Below are 15,325 nucleotides of genomic sequence, written 5' to 3' on the forward strand. Positions count from 1 at the left end.
GGAGGCTCAGGGGTGATCTTATTACTGTCTACAACTACCTGAAGGGAGGCTGTAGCCAGGTGGGGGGTGGCCTCTTCTCCCAGGCAACCAGCAATAGAACAAGGGGACACAGTCTCAAGTTGTGCCAGGGGAAAGCATAGGCTGGATATTAGGAAGAAGTTCTTCACAGAGAGAGTGATTGGCATTGGAATGGGCTGCCCAGGGAGGTGGTGGAGGCACCATCCCTGGGGGGTCTTCAAGAAAAGGCTGGATGAGGCACTCAGTGCCATGGTCTAGTTGATTGGTTAGGGATGGGGGATAGGTTGGACTGGCTGATCTTGGAGGTCTCTTCCAACCTGATTGATTCTATGTGGATTCTATGTGGATCCAGCTGACAGGCAGAACTGAAACAAGAGGGGAAAATACATGCTTATTTCTCGTAGAGAAGGTACTGTAACAGTTCTCCAAGTGTTTACTTCTGCACTGCCTCAGCAGATGCTGGTGGAACCTTCTCCTTGGAGGGTGTATAGCACATCCAGGGTAGTGAGCGAAGCAAGCAAGGCTACAAACACAAGCCCATGATTTTGCATGCCTTAGGTTGTTACAGCACCCCTCACTTGGCTTTGGCTTGTGCCATCTCCCAGGCATTTTCTTCAAGGGATGAACCTTCATGGATGGGCAGAGGACTGTTTCCAGTAGGCCTTACATCACTCTTGTGGGAAAGAGTTTGCCCAGGTGCGTGCAGCCTCTGCTGTGTCATTTGCTGGCAAGGCCAGAGAAAGGCCCCAGGCCTAAGCTGGTTGTCATTACCATGTTAGAACTACCTCTCACCTACCACTTCAGCTGTCTCAAGTGTTTGAAGGGACTTCTCATTAAATGTAGTTTTGTTGCCTCAGTAGATTACTCAGTTAGTAAAGACAGACATTAAGGTATGGTTCTTTGGTGGTTTAGAATAAAAGGTTGCTGTTGCTCATGTGGGAGTGGTTCAGCAAGTTCTTCCCTGCAGTTGCTCAGGAAATGGCTACTAGAGTTGCACCTTATACCTGGCTCATGCTTTTGTTGGATGCTTATCAAGTTACAAAGAAAGACTGGGGTTTTTCTGTGGAAGATTTACTTTGGTGGTGCTTGAGGATTACTAAACTTTGAAAATCCAGGTGATTTGCTGGTAAAACTGCCCAGATTAGTAAGGTAAAAAAGCTGAGACAACAGGAAGTTTCCATGTTTTCTTCACTCTCATGAAGATTGTTGTCTGGGTCCTGAATTAGTTTCGGTGATGGATTCAGTCAGTGGAGTGGCCCATGGTAAACTTGCATCTGTGCGTTTACTCCAGCTTGGTGGATTTGAACAATGAGTTCTCAAGTAAGCTCTGTGGAAGTGTGCCTGTGAAGCAGTCTCTCCTCCTCTCTGCTTGAGCTTGGAGCAGGAATTTCATTCTGAGTCTTGCTGCGCTCAGGAGTGGTTGCTACTCGTCTGCAAGCACATGGCTGGTTGCAGACGCAGCTGGAACTGGCTACTTAGATAGGAAGCAAGCTGAGAGATAAGCCACTGATATTGTGTGTTTCAGTTCCAAAGAAGACAGCAAAAGAGAAGAAATTCTGTTAGCAAGGCCAAACAACCCTTAGGAGATTAATTGGATCCACTGGAACATGTTTATCTGTGCTGGACTGTGTGGAAGGGTGTTGAACAGGATAAATTCCTGTCTGCATTGCAGTATCTCCAGTGGCAGCTCTGAGAGTGAGCATGGCCTTGCAAGCAGGGCTGGGATGTTGCACTGGTCGCTGAAACTGCTGAAGCACATGAAGCAGAGTTCTGCTCTGAGACCTATTAAAGATCTGTGAACCTCAAGACTTCATAGCTAATTGGGGGAAAAGAGGAAATCTTCCTTAGTAATTCCTCTTGGGTCTCTGCTCCTAGAGAATAGAAAGGTGATCTCATCTTTCAGTGGGTGCTTCAGATGTTTTTAATCTTTGAGCAGAAATTGTTGTGTTTTGAAGTATAACATTTGCCAAGTGTTTTAGTTTTCTGAGATTGCCCTGGCCCAAGTACAAACTCAAAAACTGAGGCTGAGAGGAGAGACATCAGCAGTCTTACAGTCGTGTCTCCACAGTGCTTCAGTTACACCAAAATAGCATGGAGACCACACCAATTGTCTCTGGGATTTGGCCCTGTCTGGGAATGAGCATCATAGATCATTTCAGGCACTAGAGTGGCAATGTGTTTGATCAGCATGTGTGAACCCTGTGACACAGTCTGCCGTTGAGAAGAGTCAGAATTGCTGCCTCACAGTAGGTGCAGCTGCTCTTCACTTGGTGGTTGAAGGTCACAGTCCAGCTGGTCAACTTAGTTTGCTTGGTCTGAGGTTGTCTGTGCTGATAGGCTGCAAGTAGGCAGCTTGGCACATCATGGGGTGGGGCAGTGAGGGAAGGTCTGTGCCAGCCTCAGTGAGCAGTTTGTTTTAGGACCAGGCAATGGTACCTGAATGTGTTATTCACTACCATGAACACGACCAATAAATCCTGAAAATGTCCCAATCCCATTATCCTGTTACAGCAAGACCCTGAAGCAACAGGTCATCACCTCTGAGCTCATTTTAATTCCCTAGAAATGCAGGGCAATTTAGCAGAAGAGAAAGCTGCATGAGAGAATGGAACATTCACACTGAAAACATGTCTATGAAAGTCCGTGACCTTTCATCACAGAGCAGGGCTGTGCACATCCTAAGTCTGTGAGTTCTTCCTGCCTCTCTGTTGTTGTGTTTTGTTGGGCAGAGCAGAAGTGCAGGCAGGCCTAGGAGTCTGGCAAAAGGAAAAGCTGATGAAGCTGTTCCAACCCCTCAGTTCCAGAGCAGATCTCCAAATCTGTCAATTAACAGGAATGGCACTGGATGGTCTCTTTCAAAACAAACATCCTGATATTTGATATTATCCTTGGTTAGTTGTTTGTGCTGAGATGAAAAAGGGTTTTTTTTCCATGTTTTTGTTTTAAATTCTTGTTTAAAAAAGATGTTGACATACTCACTGCCTAACTCAGATCAAATACATCTTTTTGCAGGAGGAAGGGTGATGCTCTAGGTATGCCAGGATGAAAATGGCAGACTGAAATTGCTATGACCTTATGTTGGTCAAAAGTACACAGAGGCAGAGGCTTCTGACAAGATTGTTTTGTGTTTTGACTAAGATATAGAAAGGCAGTGTTTGGTCTTTGGGCAAAAACAGCCTTCTAGCCAGCTGCTTTGCCTCGCAGGAGCCTTTATCCGCCACATCTTCCTGGGAAGAGGCAAGCAGGCTTCCTGCTGCATCTCATCTGAGAGCCGTTCCTCCTTCTCTGTGGGTGGAAAGAGCAGTGTGAGAGAGGGGGAGAGGTGAGGAAAATGGAGCAGGGTGCACAAAACCTGTTAAGCATCTCCCTTTAGTGAGTGTGTGGGCACCCTGAGCTGTGCCCATGAAGAGGCATCTGTGTGTCTGTAGGGCTGGACCCAGCCTATGCAAGGAACTGCTCTTGCTGTTTTGTTGGGTTTATTTTTGCTAATAATCACACTTTTAATTCAAACGCTAATACTTGGATACAATACCTAGGGGCTCATCGGAACTGATAGGTGGTTGACTGTGGTGCTGAGAATCACTGCTGGGCAGCAATGCTGAGCCTGCACCTTTCTCCGTGCCAGCTCCCTGTGGCTCGGAAGTGTGGTGCGGCGTGGCAGGGAGCCAGCCTTAGCTCTGACCTGGCATCAAAACACCAGGGGTCTTTCCTGCCTCCTAGGAGGAAAGAATTTGCTCTTTGCAGGTCACTGTGAGATGCACATTAATAAAAATAACAAGAATTGACCCATTAGATACCAAAGAGTAGAAATGGCTGTGGTTGATTCCTTCTTACTCTGATTTCAGTGGTTTAAGTATACATCATTACTTTGGAAGAACAAGTGAAGTTTAATCGTGCTCACTGCAGAGCACTCAAAACATCAACAATTTCCATTAGCACATAGGAATAGTTCAGTACACGCCAGTTAAATGACTCATTAAGGAAATCAGTTATCACCAGAAAGACCAATGCTGTACAAATGTCCTAAACGATGAAGAACGCTGTGAGTCCCTCACAAACAGGCAGTGTTTTGAACGCTAGCACTTTGAATAACAGTGGGAAATGACGAGTGAAAACCCCTGCTGTAAACCGGTTTTCACTACCTCACAGGACAAGGTTCACTGCATTGTTGTGGCCAGGGAAGATGCCCTGTAACCTTCTGTGCACCTGGCCTGCTGCACAGCCAAGGGTTCGGTCTGTAACCTACATTAAACGATGTGGGAAAGATTAAAGCCCTGTTTATCTCATGGGAAAGTATTCTAAACCCGTTGAGGTTTTTCCTTTGGTTAAAGAAGGAACCTCAGGCTGGAAGCATCAGCAGCCAAATATCTCAGAATTTACAGCCTTTCCTAAATTTTGTCATTTTACTTTTGCTGGCTAAGACATTGCATAGAGACTATGATTTTCTCAAGGCTGAAACTATCCTTGTGCCTGCTGTCATGTCAAAGCTTGTCCTGTTTAAAACCTGCATGATCCATTCCCATAAACACACAACATCCAATGCTGCTTTAATTAATTTTCATAATCTTTTTTTCCTTGTTTCTCTGCTTCTCATCTCTCATCTGTTTGCATTGCCTAGGTTTTAATTAAAAAAACCCTCTCCTCTCTAAGGACCGATCTGAAGTGGCAAAAATAATCACTTAAAACATTACAGTCATTAAAAAAACTGGCTGCACCCAGAGCCATGCATTTTCAATTTGCCGACAAGTGATATTTTCGCTTCCTTTTTAAGTGTTTTCTGTGTATTTTGTGTTTGAAGAGCATCCGCCAGCCAGCCTGGCTACCAGAGAAGCTCCTCCAGCTGGGTGGGCTGCCTGACAACTCCTTAATGGGGGAAATTGATGGCCCTCTGCTCATGTAGAGGTGAAGGCATACTGGGCAGACTTCTTTCCATCTGCTGTCAGCCCTTTGCAAGCTGGCACTGCCCAAATGCCCAACACGTTCATTCCAATGCGAGAAATGTTGCCAAGAAATAAATTGTGAGGCTACAGCTGTCTGAAAGAATCATTGGGACCATTAAGCCCAGGGGAGATAATATGAAGACGTGCATCAGTGTTTGTCTCTGATAAAAACCTAATTTAATGATGGTATGTGGATATTTCAAAGGTAGAGGTGAACTGCATTTCTGTGGGACTGGTGGTGGGAATGAACCTCAGGAAGATGATATGCAGCACCTCAGCCAAAAATCTGTTACACTGTGGAATTTCACACTAGGATTTCTTGTTGATGCTTCTCCGAATGGCACAGTTGTATCATTTAGCTGCCCTCTTTTCTGCTCTCCAAGTAAAGAAATCCCATGCTGTAAAGCCAAGATGTATCTTATTGATTCACAAGTTTGCCTTGAACAGCTGGGACAGAAGCTTGTTTGGATGAACTTCAGTGCTTCTGTTTACATTTCCAATCTTTGGCTTTTGAGCTTTTAAAGATCTTCAGGGTTGTGTCCTTAGTTGCAATTCTGGTATAGGCTGAGCTGGTTGCTGATTGTGCTACTGCACGTGGCAGGGTGAACAGAGAACCTCCAGAGGTCCCCCTCAAGCCAAGAGGTCATGCTGAAGGTAGCAGATATATCCTTACATGGTGCTCTTGTGCAAGTCTTTTAAAATAAGGAGATTTTTCTAGGCATGCTACATGGTGCAGGACCCCAGATCTTACCTAGGGCTGTTTAGATGTTAGAGAATAGTTGGGTCAATTAAAAAAATATAGGTCCTGTTGCCTCACAAATGTGATGTCCCTGGGTTTGCTGACCAATGGTTTTGAACAGTCCTAACTGAAACCCTTCTGCGTCTCAGATAATCAAGAGGCTTTCCTCAAAATACTTATCCAGAAAAGGTGAAAACTGTAAGTAGAAGCTATAAAATAGGAGGACTGTAGAGTAGGATAAAGAATGTGACAGACTCTGGGCAAAATTTTAGTTTTGAAGTCACGCACTTCTCTCTTCAATTTTCTGTACCTTCACATTATTTGCTAGTGCCCTTACAATGACTAACAGAAAGCTTTTCTGAATTAATGAGATTTGCTGACTCTCATAGACAACTCAGCCAGGAATGGTACTCCTAGACTAGAAGTATTCATGGGCAATAGCAGTGGTAACATGAAAATGTGGTGGGACTTTTTGTAGCGGGTACTAGTGTAGTCTCAAAGAGCCCTGAACAAAGAATGTACTACTGCTCTCTTCAGACCTTAACCAAAGAGATGCTCTGTGTCCCAGGAAATTGCCACCAATTTATGAAACAGGAGATAAGCTGGAGCTGCAGAAATGTGACAGAGGAAGTATTGCAAGAGGGGATGCTGTCACTGGGTAAGCAGTGCATTCTCCAGTGTCAGCAGTGACAAGGCTTGTTGGGGAGAGCACTAAGGAAGTGTCTGAAGGACATCATCTTGTGGGGAATTTGCCAAGCATGATGGGCAGAATGGGCAAGAGTATGCAAGTTTGATCACCTCACCAGCAGATGTAGTGGTAAGTGTTGGCAGTCAAGGAAAAATGAGCCCAAACATGGTACATATGGGAGATGATGGAGGAAGGTGAGGATGAGCCATGCATAGCTGTGAAATCAGGGAAAAAGCAGTGGTGCCATGACTATCCAGCAGACAAACTTCAGAAACACAACATTCAGAGTGAAGACCAAATTGAAAGGAAATCCAGGCATGCTGAGATATGGGAACACATCCAGGCAATTTTCATTTTGTCCTATTCATGTAAAGCAATAGCTCAGCAATTGCAGCTCGTGAATAATAGCGTTGGTAGTGCCAGATTAAATTAAACTTTGGTTGGTTGGTTGGTTGGTTGTTTTTTGGGGTTTTTTGTTCCCTTGGGATGACCACAGTCTCTGAACAGAAATTGGCATCTTCCCACTGGGAGCAGGCATGGGTTGTTTATTTAGGGAGACAGCAGTTTTGCTTGTGGCAGCCCTGCTCCAGTTGCAAACAATGAGGAATAGGTACTGCTGTGAAGCAGCTCCGTTCAAGTGCCTGCAAGTGCCCTATATTCTGCTACATAGGTGATTCAAGAGAAAGTTTTGTTGAATAAAGGTTGTCAGATTTGTCAAAGGATTTATTCTCTAAAATTAACTTTTCCTGAGAAATTGGTTAATTTTTCTATGGTAGGATGTGCAGAGAAGGGCGACAAAGCTGGTGAGGTGCCTGGAACACAAACCCTGTGAGGAGAGGCTGTGGGAGCTGGGGTTGTTTAGCCTGGAGAAGAGGAGGCTCAGGGGTGACCTCACTGCTGTCTACAACTACCTGAAGGGAGGCTGTAGCCAGGTGGGGGTTGGTCTCTTCTCCCAGGCAACCAGCAATAGAACAAGGGGACACAGTCTCAAGTTGTGCCGGGGAAAGTATAGGCTGGATGTTAGGAGGAAGTTCTTGCCAGAGAGAGTGATTGGCATTGGAATGGGCTACCCAGCGAGGTGGTAGAGTCACTGTCCCTGGAGGTGTTCAAGAAAAGCCTGGATGAGGCACTTAGTGCTGTGGTCTAGATGATTGGATAAGGCTGGGGGATAGGTTGGACTGGATGATGTTGGAGGTTTCTTCCAACCTCGTTGATTCTATGAACACACTAAGTGTTGTACAGGCTTTAAATCCCCTTAAACAAACAAATTAAAAACCTGTGCTTTAGTTATGGATCAACAGTTGATACTTCCATGGTAGCAAGGAGAAAAATCCTACAAGTAGCTATAAATTTAGCCCTTTTAGTTACAAAATTTGCACATAAATTGAGTAAGTGTAAATAAAAATGAAATAGAACAAATTTAATCTAGAATTTGGAAAAGGGAATTCTACATCTACATGGAGAAATCTGCAGTATTTCTATCTTAGGGAGAAATTAATGCAAGCAGTTTCAAAACACCATGCTTGTTCTTTCCACACTTTTTATCACATTGGAATAATGAAAAAGCCCCACATGTAAAATTCAGTCCTTAAATCCTGAAAGTATATAGACTGCCACTGCAAGTGTTAAGCCTCTAATTTAGGAAAGAGGCAACACAGTATGTCAATTGTGCTTCAGTTCTTCATTTCAAAAGACTTGGATTCAAATCCTGGGCTGAAACCAAGAAAAAATGAGTCTGGTGGTTCCCACTCAGTCTATAATCTGTTCAAGCTCTGTTATAAGACCACAAAATAATCCAGTACAGTCGGTAGCCTCCTGAATGTTGAACAAGACTGACAAGATAGTTGAGGGCACTGCTAGTGAAGGATAATCTCCTGTGGAGCTTCTTTTGCTCCTGGAAATGTTGGCAGAGTGCTCTTTGAAGTTATTCAAAGCCCTCAGCAGCCCACTGGATGGAAAACAAAAAAATAGAGTCAGTAAAAGCCATGCCAGAAAGTGACTGCTTGGAAAGTGAAAAGATAAGTATGGAAGCTAAGTGTGAACTGGGGGTGAGGATTATACAGGCAAGGGAAACGTGGCAGGTGGGTGAGGACAGGATCATGAGCAGAGGAGCCCTGGCCCTTGCTGAGGCATCACGGCTGTTGCAAATGGTTCACATTCTCCTCTACCTCTCCCATCAGCATGTATCCAGGGTTCCAAGTGGGGCAAGAACATGCTAGAGAATGATGCCACTGCCTCAGAACTTCTTTAAAAATTCTCAGTGGTCTTAAGCATCTTTCTTACTGTCTTTAAAATGATCTTTAGTCAGTGTTAATAAACATGAAGCTATTGCCATTTGCCTGCAGACTGGAAAGTCTCTATAGAAAATTCAGATTTCAAGTAGTCAGACATTTTCCTAGCAACCTGTAAGCACCTCTAGATATGTAGTCACAAATTGCATGCCTAAGTATAAATTAATTGCTAGATTACTGGCACCCATACCTGAAAATGAGCCACAAAATCATTTCTATTATATCCCTTTTTCATACTGATCAGTGAAGAAAGAGTTTCAGAATCTGATTAAATCTGTTATTTTGTACCTTGCTCATAAAATTTCTTAGACAAAGATTACAGTTTTCCTTTCTTGCCACATACTTCTCTTTGTGAAAAACTTTAATAATTCACTTAAGTAGCACTACCACAACCTTTTTAAATGCAGATGAGGTAATTGTCATGCTTTTCCTTGGCACTTTACGAAGGGGTTCAGAGGCAAGAGGGCACTGCACAGACAATACTGAAAAGGCCAAGGCAATTTGGCATGATCATGTCACTTTTTCAGATGCTGAACTGTGGTAAGAATGCAGAATTATTCTAATCAGTTATTTCTATTTCAATGTTAATGTGACCAAGATTTCCACCAAAAAAAATGTTTGAGCTAATTATTACTTTTGCCAGTAATACAAACAATTCAATACAATGCCAAGTTCTGATTTGCATCAAGATCAGGTAGGTCTGTCCGTCTCTTTAAGCTGCACAGGTGTGGCAGACTTCTACCATTTTATCAGATGCAAAAGTAAAAGTAGGATGGGAGAAAGAAGAAAATCTGTGCTGTAATCCCCATGTACTCCTCACAGGCAGCATCTTCCAGGTCAATAGTCCCAGAGCTGTGGTAGCCAGAGTACATCAGGGAAGATCCGTGCCTTCTTTTCATGCTACTGGGGTGGTGTATATAACAGTGCAGTAGGAAGAGTAAGCATTTTGGGCCTGGAGGCAGCCTCAGGACTCTTGAGACTGCTGTATGACACAAGCTAGCTTCCTATAGAGTTATTTGATATGCTATTGAAATTAAATATGGCAAATGTGACCGTGTTGCTCACACACAAAGTCTGCTGTGTGGCAGTGCATAGCAATTTTGAACACTAATATCAATGCTGGCAAAAAAAATCAGGCCTGGAGATCTAATGTATTTCAGAGAAGTGCTGGAACATGTCCAGAGAAGGGCAACAAAGCTGGTGAGGGGCCTGGAGCACAAATCCTATGAGGAGAGGTTGAGGGAGCTGGGGTTGTTTAGCCTGGAGAAGAGGAGGCTCAGGGGTGATCTTATTACTGTCTACAACTACCTGAAGGGGCATTGTAGCCAGGTGGGGGGTGGCCTCTTCTCCCAGGCAACCAGCAATAGAACAAGGGGACACAGTCTCAAGTTGTGCCAGGGGAGGTATAGGCTGGATATTAGGAAGAAGTTATTCCCAGAGAGAGTGATTTCCCATTGGAATGGGCTGCCCAGGGAGGTGGTGGAGGCACCGTCCCTGGAGGTCTTCAAGAAAGGACTGGATGAGGCACTTAGTGCCATGGTCTAGTTGACTGGCTAGGGCTGGGTGCTAGGTTGGACTGGATGATCTTGGAGGTCTCTTCCAACCTGGTTGATTCTATGATTCTATGAAGGAACGCTTGTGCTGACAAAATACCCATTTGTTATGCTATTGATGTTATTTGTACACATGATGTATATATGCCAGACATCATTTCCACTTTAAAGCACGGGCACGATCTCCTCACAATGTGGCCCATCTTTTCTGCACAAGCACAGCAGTCAATAGTGTTATAGTGTGCTTGTAGGAAAGCAGGTGCAAAGTTAGGAAACAACCATCACTGGAGGTGGGCCAAAGGAGACAGAAGAGAACTGCCCATTTTTTATTTTGTTTCAGGTGTTGGTTTGATAAGGCAGAGCTCACCACAGGCTCTGATGGTGAGTGAGCAGGACACCTTACAAATCAATGTTGCATTGCTCCCCACCTTCTCCTTTTGTCCACAGCATAGCTGTCAGTCAGATGGAAACTCCATCTACTTCCATGGGACCGAAGGCAGCGAGTCCAATTTTGCCACAACCCGAGATGTGGACCTCTCCACAGAAGATGCCCAGGAGCAGTGGGCAGAAGAGTTTGAGAGCCAGCCAAAAGGGTGAGTGCCCCTCAGCTACACAGGGCCCTGAACTGAAATGCAGCACTGTAGGCTGGGGACAGAGTGGCTGGAGAGCAGCCAGGCAGAGAGGGACCTGGGGGTACTGATTGACAGCTGGCTGAACGTGAGCCTGCAGCGTGCCCAGGTGGCCGAGGGGGCCAGTGACATCCTGGCCTATATCAGGAACGGTGTGGCCAGCAGAACCAGAGAAGTCATTCTGCCCCTGTACTCAGCACTGGTTAGGCCACACCTTGAGTCCTGTGTCCAGTTTTGGGCCCCTCAATTTAAGATAAATGTTGAGGTGCTTGAACACATCCAGAGAAGGGCAGCAAGGCTGCTGAGTGGGCTGGAGCACAGCCCTGTGAGGAGCAGCTGAGGGAGCTGGGGTTGTCCAGCCTGGAGAAGAGGAGGCTCAGGGGAGACCTCATTGCTGTCTACAACTACCTGAAGGGTGATTGTAGCCAGCTGGGGGTTGGTCTCTTCTCCCAGTCAACCAGTGACAGAACAAGAGGACACAGTCTCAAGCTGTGTCAGGGCAGGTTTAGGCTGGACATCAGGAAGAAATTCTTTGTGGAAAGAGTGATTGGCATTGGAATGGGCTGCCTGGGGAGGTGGTGGAGTTACCGTCCCTGGAGGTGTTTAAAAGGAGGCTGAATGAGGCACTTAGTGCCATGGTTTGGTTAGTTAGAAGGGTTGGGTGATAGGTTGGACTCGATCTTGAAGGTCTTTTCCAACCTGGTTAATTCTGTGATTCCAGAGCTGGATATGCAGCAAATTGCATTCTGCCCTTGTGCAGTCAGGAAAGATTGAGACTATGATAAAAAGCAGTGCAGTAGATACCAAGTGATTCTGGATTTTAGGAAAGAGCAAGTTTGGAAAACCTGGGAGAAAGAGTTTGTTTCCAGACCATCCTATCACCAAAATTTTTAATGGAGAAAGTTGGGCTGTGAATTATGTGGTGAAGAAACACACAATGTTGGTCTGTTTTTTCACTCACACTACAGTCTTGTTAACAAACCTCATATCCACAGAAAATCGAATTCCTTGAGAAATTTGTCACCCTTTAGCTCACTGCTGTGATCATTTGCAGATGCCAGAAGAGGAGGTAGAGGCAGGACAGCTGAAGCAGCAGCCTGCTGCTCACCTTCTAGCACCAGCTGTGGCCTTGCTTGCATGCAAAAGCTGAGAATCTAGCTGATAAAATCTGAATGTTGTTTACCTGGATCTCAGTAAAGCATTTGGCCCTGTCTCCCACGACATCCTTCTACAGAAACTGGCTGCTCATGGCTTGGCAGGGTGGAAATTTCTCTGGGTGACTGGCCAGGCCAAACGAGTGGTGGTGAATGGAGTGAAATCCAGTTGGCAACCACTCACAAGCAGCGTTCTCCAGGGCTCAGTTTTGGAGCCAGTTCTGTTTAATATCTATATCAATGATCTGGATGAGGGGATCAAGTCCTCCTGCAATAAGATTGCAGATGATGCTGAGAGGGTGTGTTGCCCTGCTCAAAGGTGGGAAGGCCCTGCAGAGGAATCTGGCCATGCTGAATTCATGGTATGAGGTCAGTTGTATGGTGCTTAACAAGGCTAAGTACCAGGTCCTGCACTTGGTTCACAACCACATGCAATGCCACAGGTTTGGGGGAGAATGGCTGGGAAGCTGCCTGTGGAAAAGAACCTGAAAGTGTTGGTGTATGGTAGCTGAACATGAGCCAGTGGTGTGTTCAGGTAGGCAAGGAGGCTACCAGAATCCTGGCATGGATCAGAAACAGTGTGGCCAGCAGATTGTCTCACTGTGCTTAACATTGATGTGGCCACATCTTGAGTACTCTGTACAGTTTTGGGGCCCTCACTACAAGAAAGACATCTAGAGGCTGGAGCAGGTGCAGAAACAGGCAGAGAATCTGGAGAACAGGTTTTAAGAGGATCATCTGAGGGAAATGGAGTTGTTTAGTCTGGCAAAAAGGAGACTTAGGAGAGACCTTATGGCGCTCTGCAGCTACCTGAAAGGAGGTTCTATCAAAGTGGGTGTTGGTCTCTTCTCCCTCGTTAAGAACTGATAGGATGAAAGGAAATGGCTTCAAGTTGCAACAAGGCAGGGTTAGATTGGCTATGAGAAGAAATTTCTTCACTGATCAGGTTATTAAACACTGGATTCAGGCTCCCCAGAGAGGTGGCCGAATCCCCTCCTCTGGAGGTGTTTAGAAGATCCATAGATATAGTGCTAAGGGACATGGTTTAGCACCAGACTTGGTAGTTAGGTAATGGTTGGACTCAGTGACCTTAAAGGTCTTTTCCAAGCAAAAGCATTCTATGATTCTATTTTCACTTTAAATAGATACATTGGGATTCAAAAAGTACCTGTAAAGCCAGATCCCACAGGGACTGCTTCAAGGGCAGAGAAAGTAAAGAAACCATCTAGAACAGCAAAATTATTGCTTTTATGAAAACATCAGTGAGCTGTATTTAAAAGTGCCCAGGTAAAGAAGTCTCTTTTTGTGTACTGCAGATTGTAAATTCTGACAGAAAGAAATACCTGTGTGGTCTAGATTCCTTTTTTCTATTAAAAAAAAATTAAATCATTAGTTTCTGTAACCCTAGGGAGTGAGAGATGTACATCATTAATTTATGGGCCTCTGCTGAATGTTGATTTTAGCCTACAAAGTGCTTCAGACCATCAGCACCTGATTCAAATGCTGCCTTTGCTGTGCTGAAGGTAAAGAACACCTCTTAAGGAACACATGCTAATATTTCCTGTGGAGGCCTGATTTATTTGAGGCTTACAAACCTGCCTCTACCAGGTACATTCCTACTTTGGATCTCCTTGTCCAGTTGATCTAGTTTAGCTCCATCTATCATTCTATCACTTGTTTTGTAAAGAAGAATTTCCAAAGTTGTATGAGGGATAACTTAAAGCTCAATGTGGTGTTAAATCAAGAATGTCCACGTCTTCATCACACTGTCACCCAGGTTTCTTCTCCGTTTGTCCTTGCAGTGGATTGACACACTTCTATTAAAGTGCCAGGGTTTTTAACACAGTAGAACTTACTGGTTTTCATTTCTGCCACTGCCTAAAAAGAGCAACATCCCTGGAAACATCCCTGCACTGCATCATTCATGACCCCGAGCTGTTTTGCGGGTCAGTACTGAGAGTGTTCTAATTGAGCTAAATAGAGCATACAAAAGAGCAGCGGAGCGTTGTGGGATTGGCTTGTGTACGTTAAAGTAGGCACAACTGTTTCATTCTGGACTTGCTTTCTGCCCAAGAGACTCATTTTCAAAAACTGTATTGTGATTATGTTGCACATTACCTTTCAAAAGTTTGCAACACAAAATGAGAGTCAGGTTAAACTGGGCTTCCATTCAAATATTCGTATCAGGAAGCTTCTCAGCATTGTTAAGCTTACGAATTCCTGTGTAAATGACTGACAGCTTTAAAGCAGGATTTCCAAATAGGCACGTTGCTGGTCTGTCACAGCCTAGGTCTTAAGAAGAGCTCTTAAGAAGATCCTGGAAATACATTTTGCATTTGAATGGTTAAAGTGATAAAAAGATTGCAAAGTCCTTGGAATGATGGTTTCTGGACCTGTCATACAGCATACCGTTGCTAGGGATTTTCTCTGCTGGAATGGGACAGGAAGAGGCTCTGCCTTCCCACAAAGATTTCCAAACTTCAGTCTTTTCTCATTCTCATCCTGAATCATGATGGGTAGGTAGTTAAGTGATTATTAGGGTTTAGTGATCCTAATTAATTTCTTTGTTTCATCAGCCTTATATTTTTAAAACACTTCATAATGAATTAAGACTTCAACGTATCAGACCAAAATACTGCGCAGGTTTGCAACAGTTTCTGGTCTTCCAAGATATTTCTGTTGAGTTTTGAAGAAACCAACACTTTCATGATGAAAACATATTTTCAATTAAAAAAATACTTATTTGAAAAAATCCTGCAACAGCTCTTTTAATTGTCACTGAATAAAACTAAGATGAAATGCTGTACAGAAGAACTGCCAAAGATCGTATCATCACATGTTAGAAACACAGCAGTCTTTTTGCGTGCTCTGTTCGTGTCTTATTCAAAAGCCAATTCCCTAAATGCTACAAAAGATGAAAAGAGAGCATTTTCAGCTATTACCTACATATTTAATGACTGGATAGCAGATACAGTGGACACATGCTTTTCAAGTTCCATTGATCTATAAAACTTGTATTATGCAAAATGAAACAGAATGCAATTACATTGAAAACATTTTTATGGCAGAAAAAAAAACACAATTATGATAGAACAATATTAGAATAATATTTGTTAATAACATTCATTTAAAGCATCATTTTACTGCTTTTTTTAGCATACCAAAAGAAGAAAAATCAGTAATTCACACTTTTCTGCCAGTTTAGTTAAAATATTTACATTAGTTTGTCTTTATTTGGGTCATCTGAGTATAAAAGCTAGTACTGAATAGGTAATTTCATAGGAATCATAGTTAAAGCACTGCATTTTGTGGT

General features: G+C 43.9%; 1 protein-coding gene across 2 annotated transcripts in view; it reads left to right on the plus strand.

Annotated features, from left to right (window-relative positions):
• The window catches only part of RELN (reelin), a 314,867-nt gene that overhangs the window by 178,477 nt on the left and 121,065 nt on the right, over positions 1-15,325 (plus strand). For both annotated transcript variants that reach the window (XM_064142519.1, XM_064142520.1), the window contains exon 11: positions 10,677-10,822. In XM_064142519.1, coding sequence (XP_063998589.1) covers positions 10,677-10,822 — 146 coding nt within the window. The remainder of the gene's footprint in view (positions 1-10,676; positions 10,823-15,325) is intronic.

Source organism: Pogoniulus pusillus, chromosome 4 (genome assembly GCF_015220805.1).
Source record: "Pogoniulus pusillus isolate bPogPus1 chromosome 4, bPogPus1.pri, whole genome shotgun sequence".
NCBI classification, from domain to species: Eukaryota; Metazoa; Chordata; class Aves; order Piciformes; family Lybiidae; genus Pogoniulus; species Pogoniulus pusillus.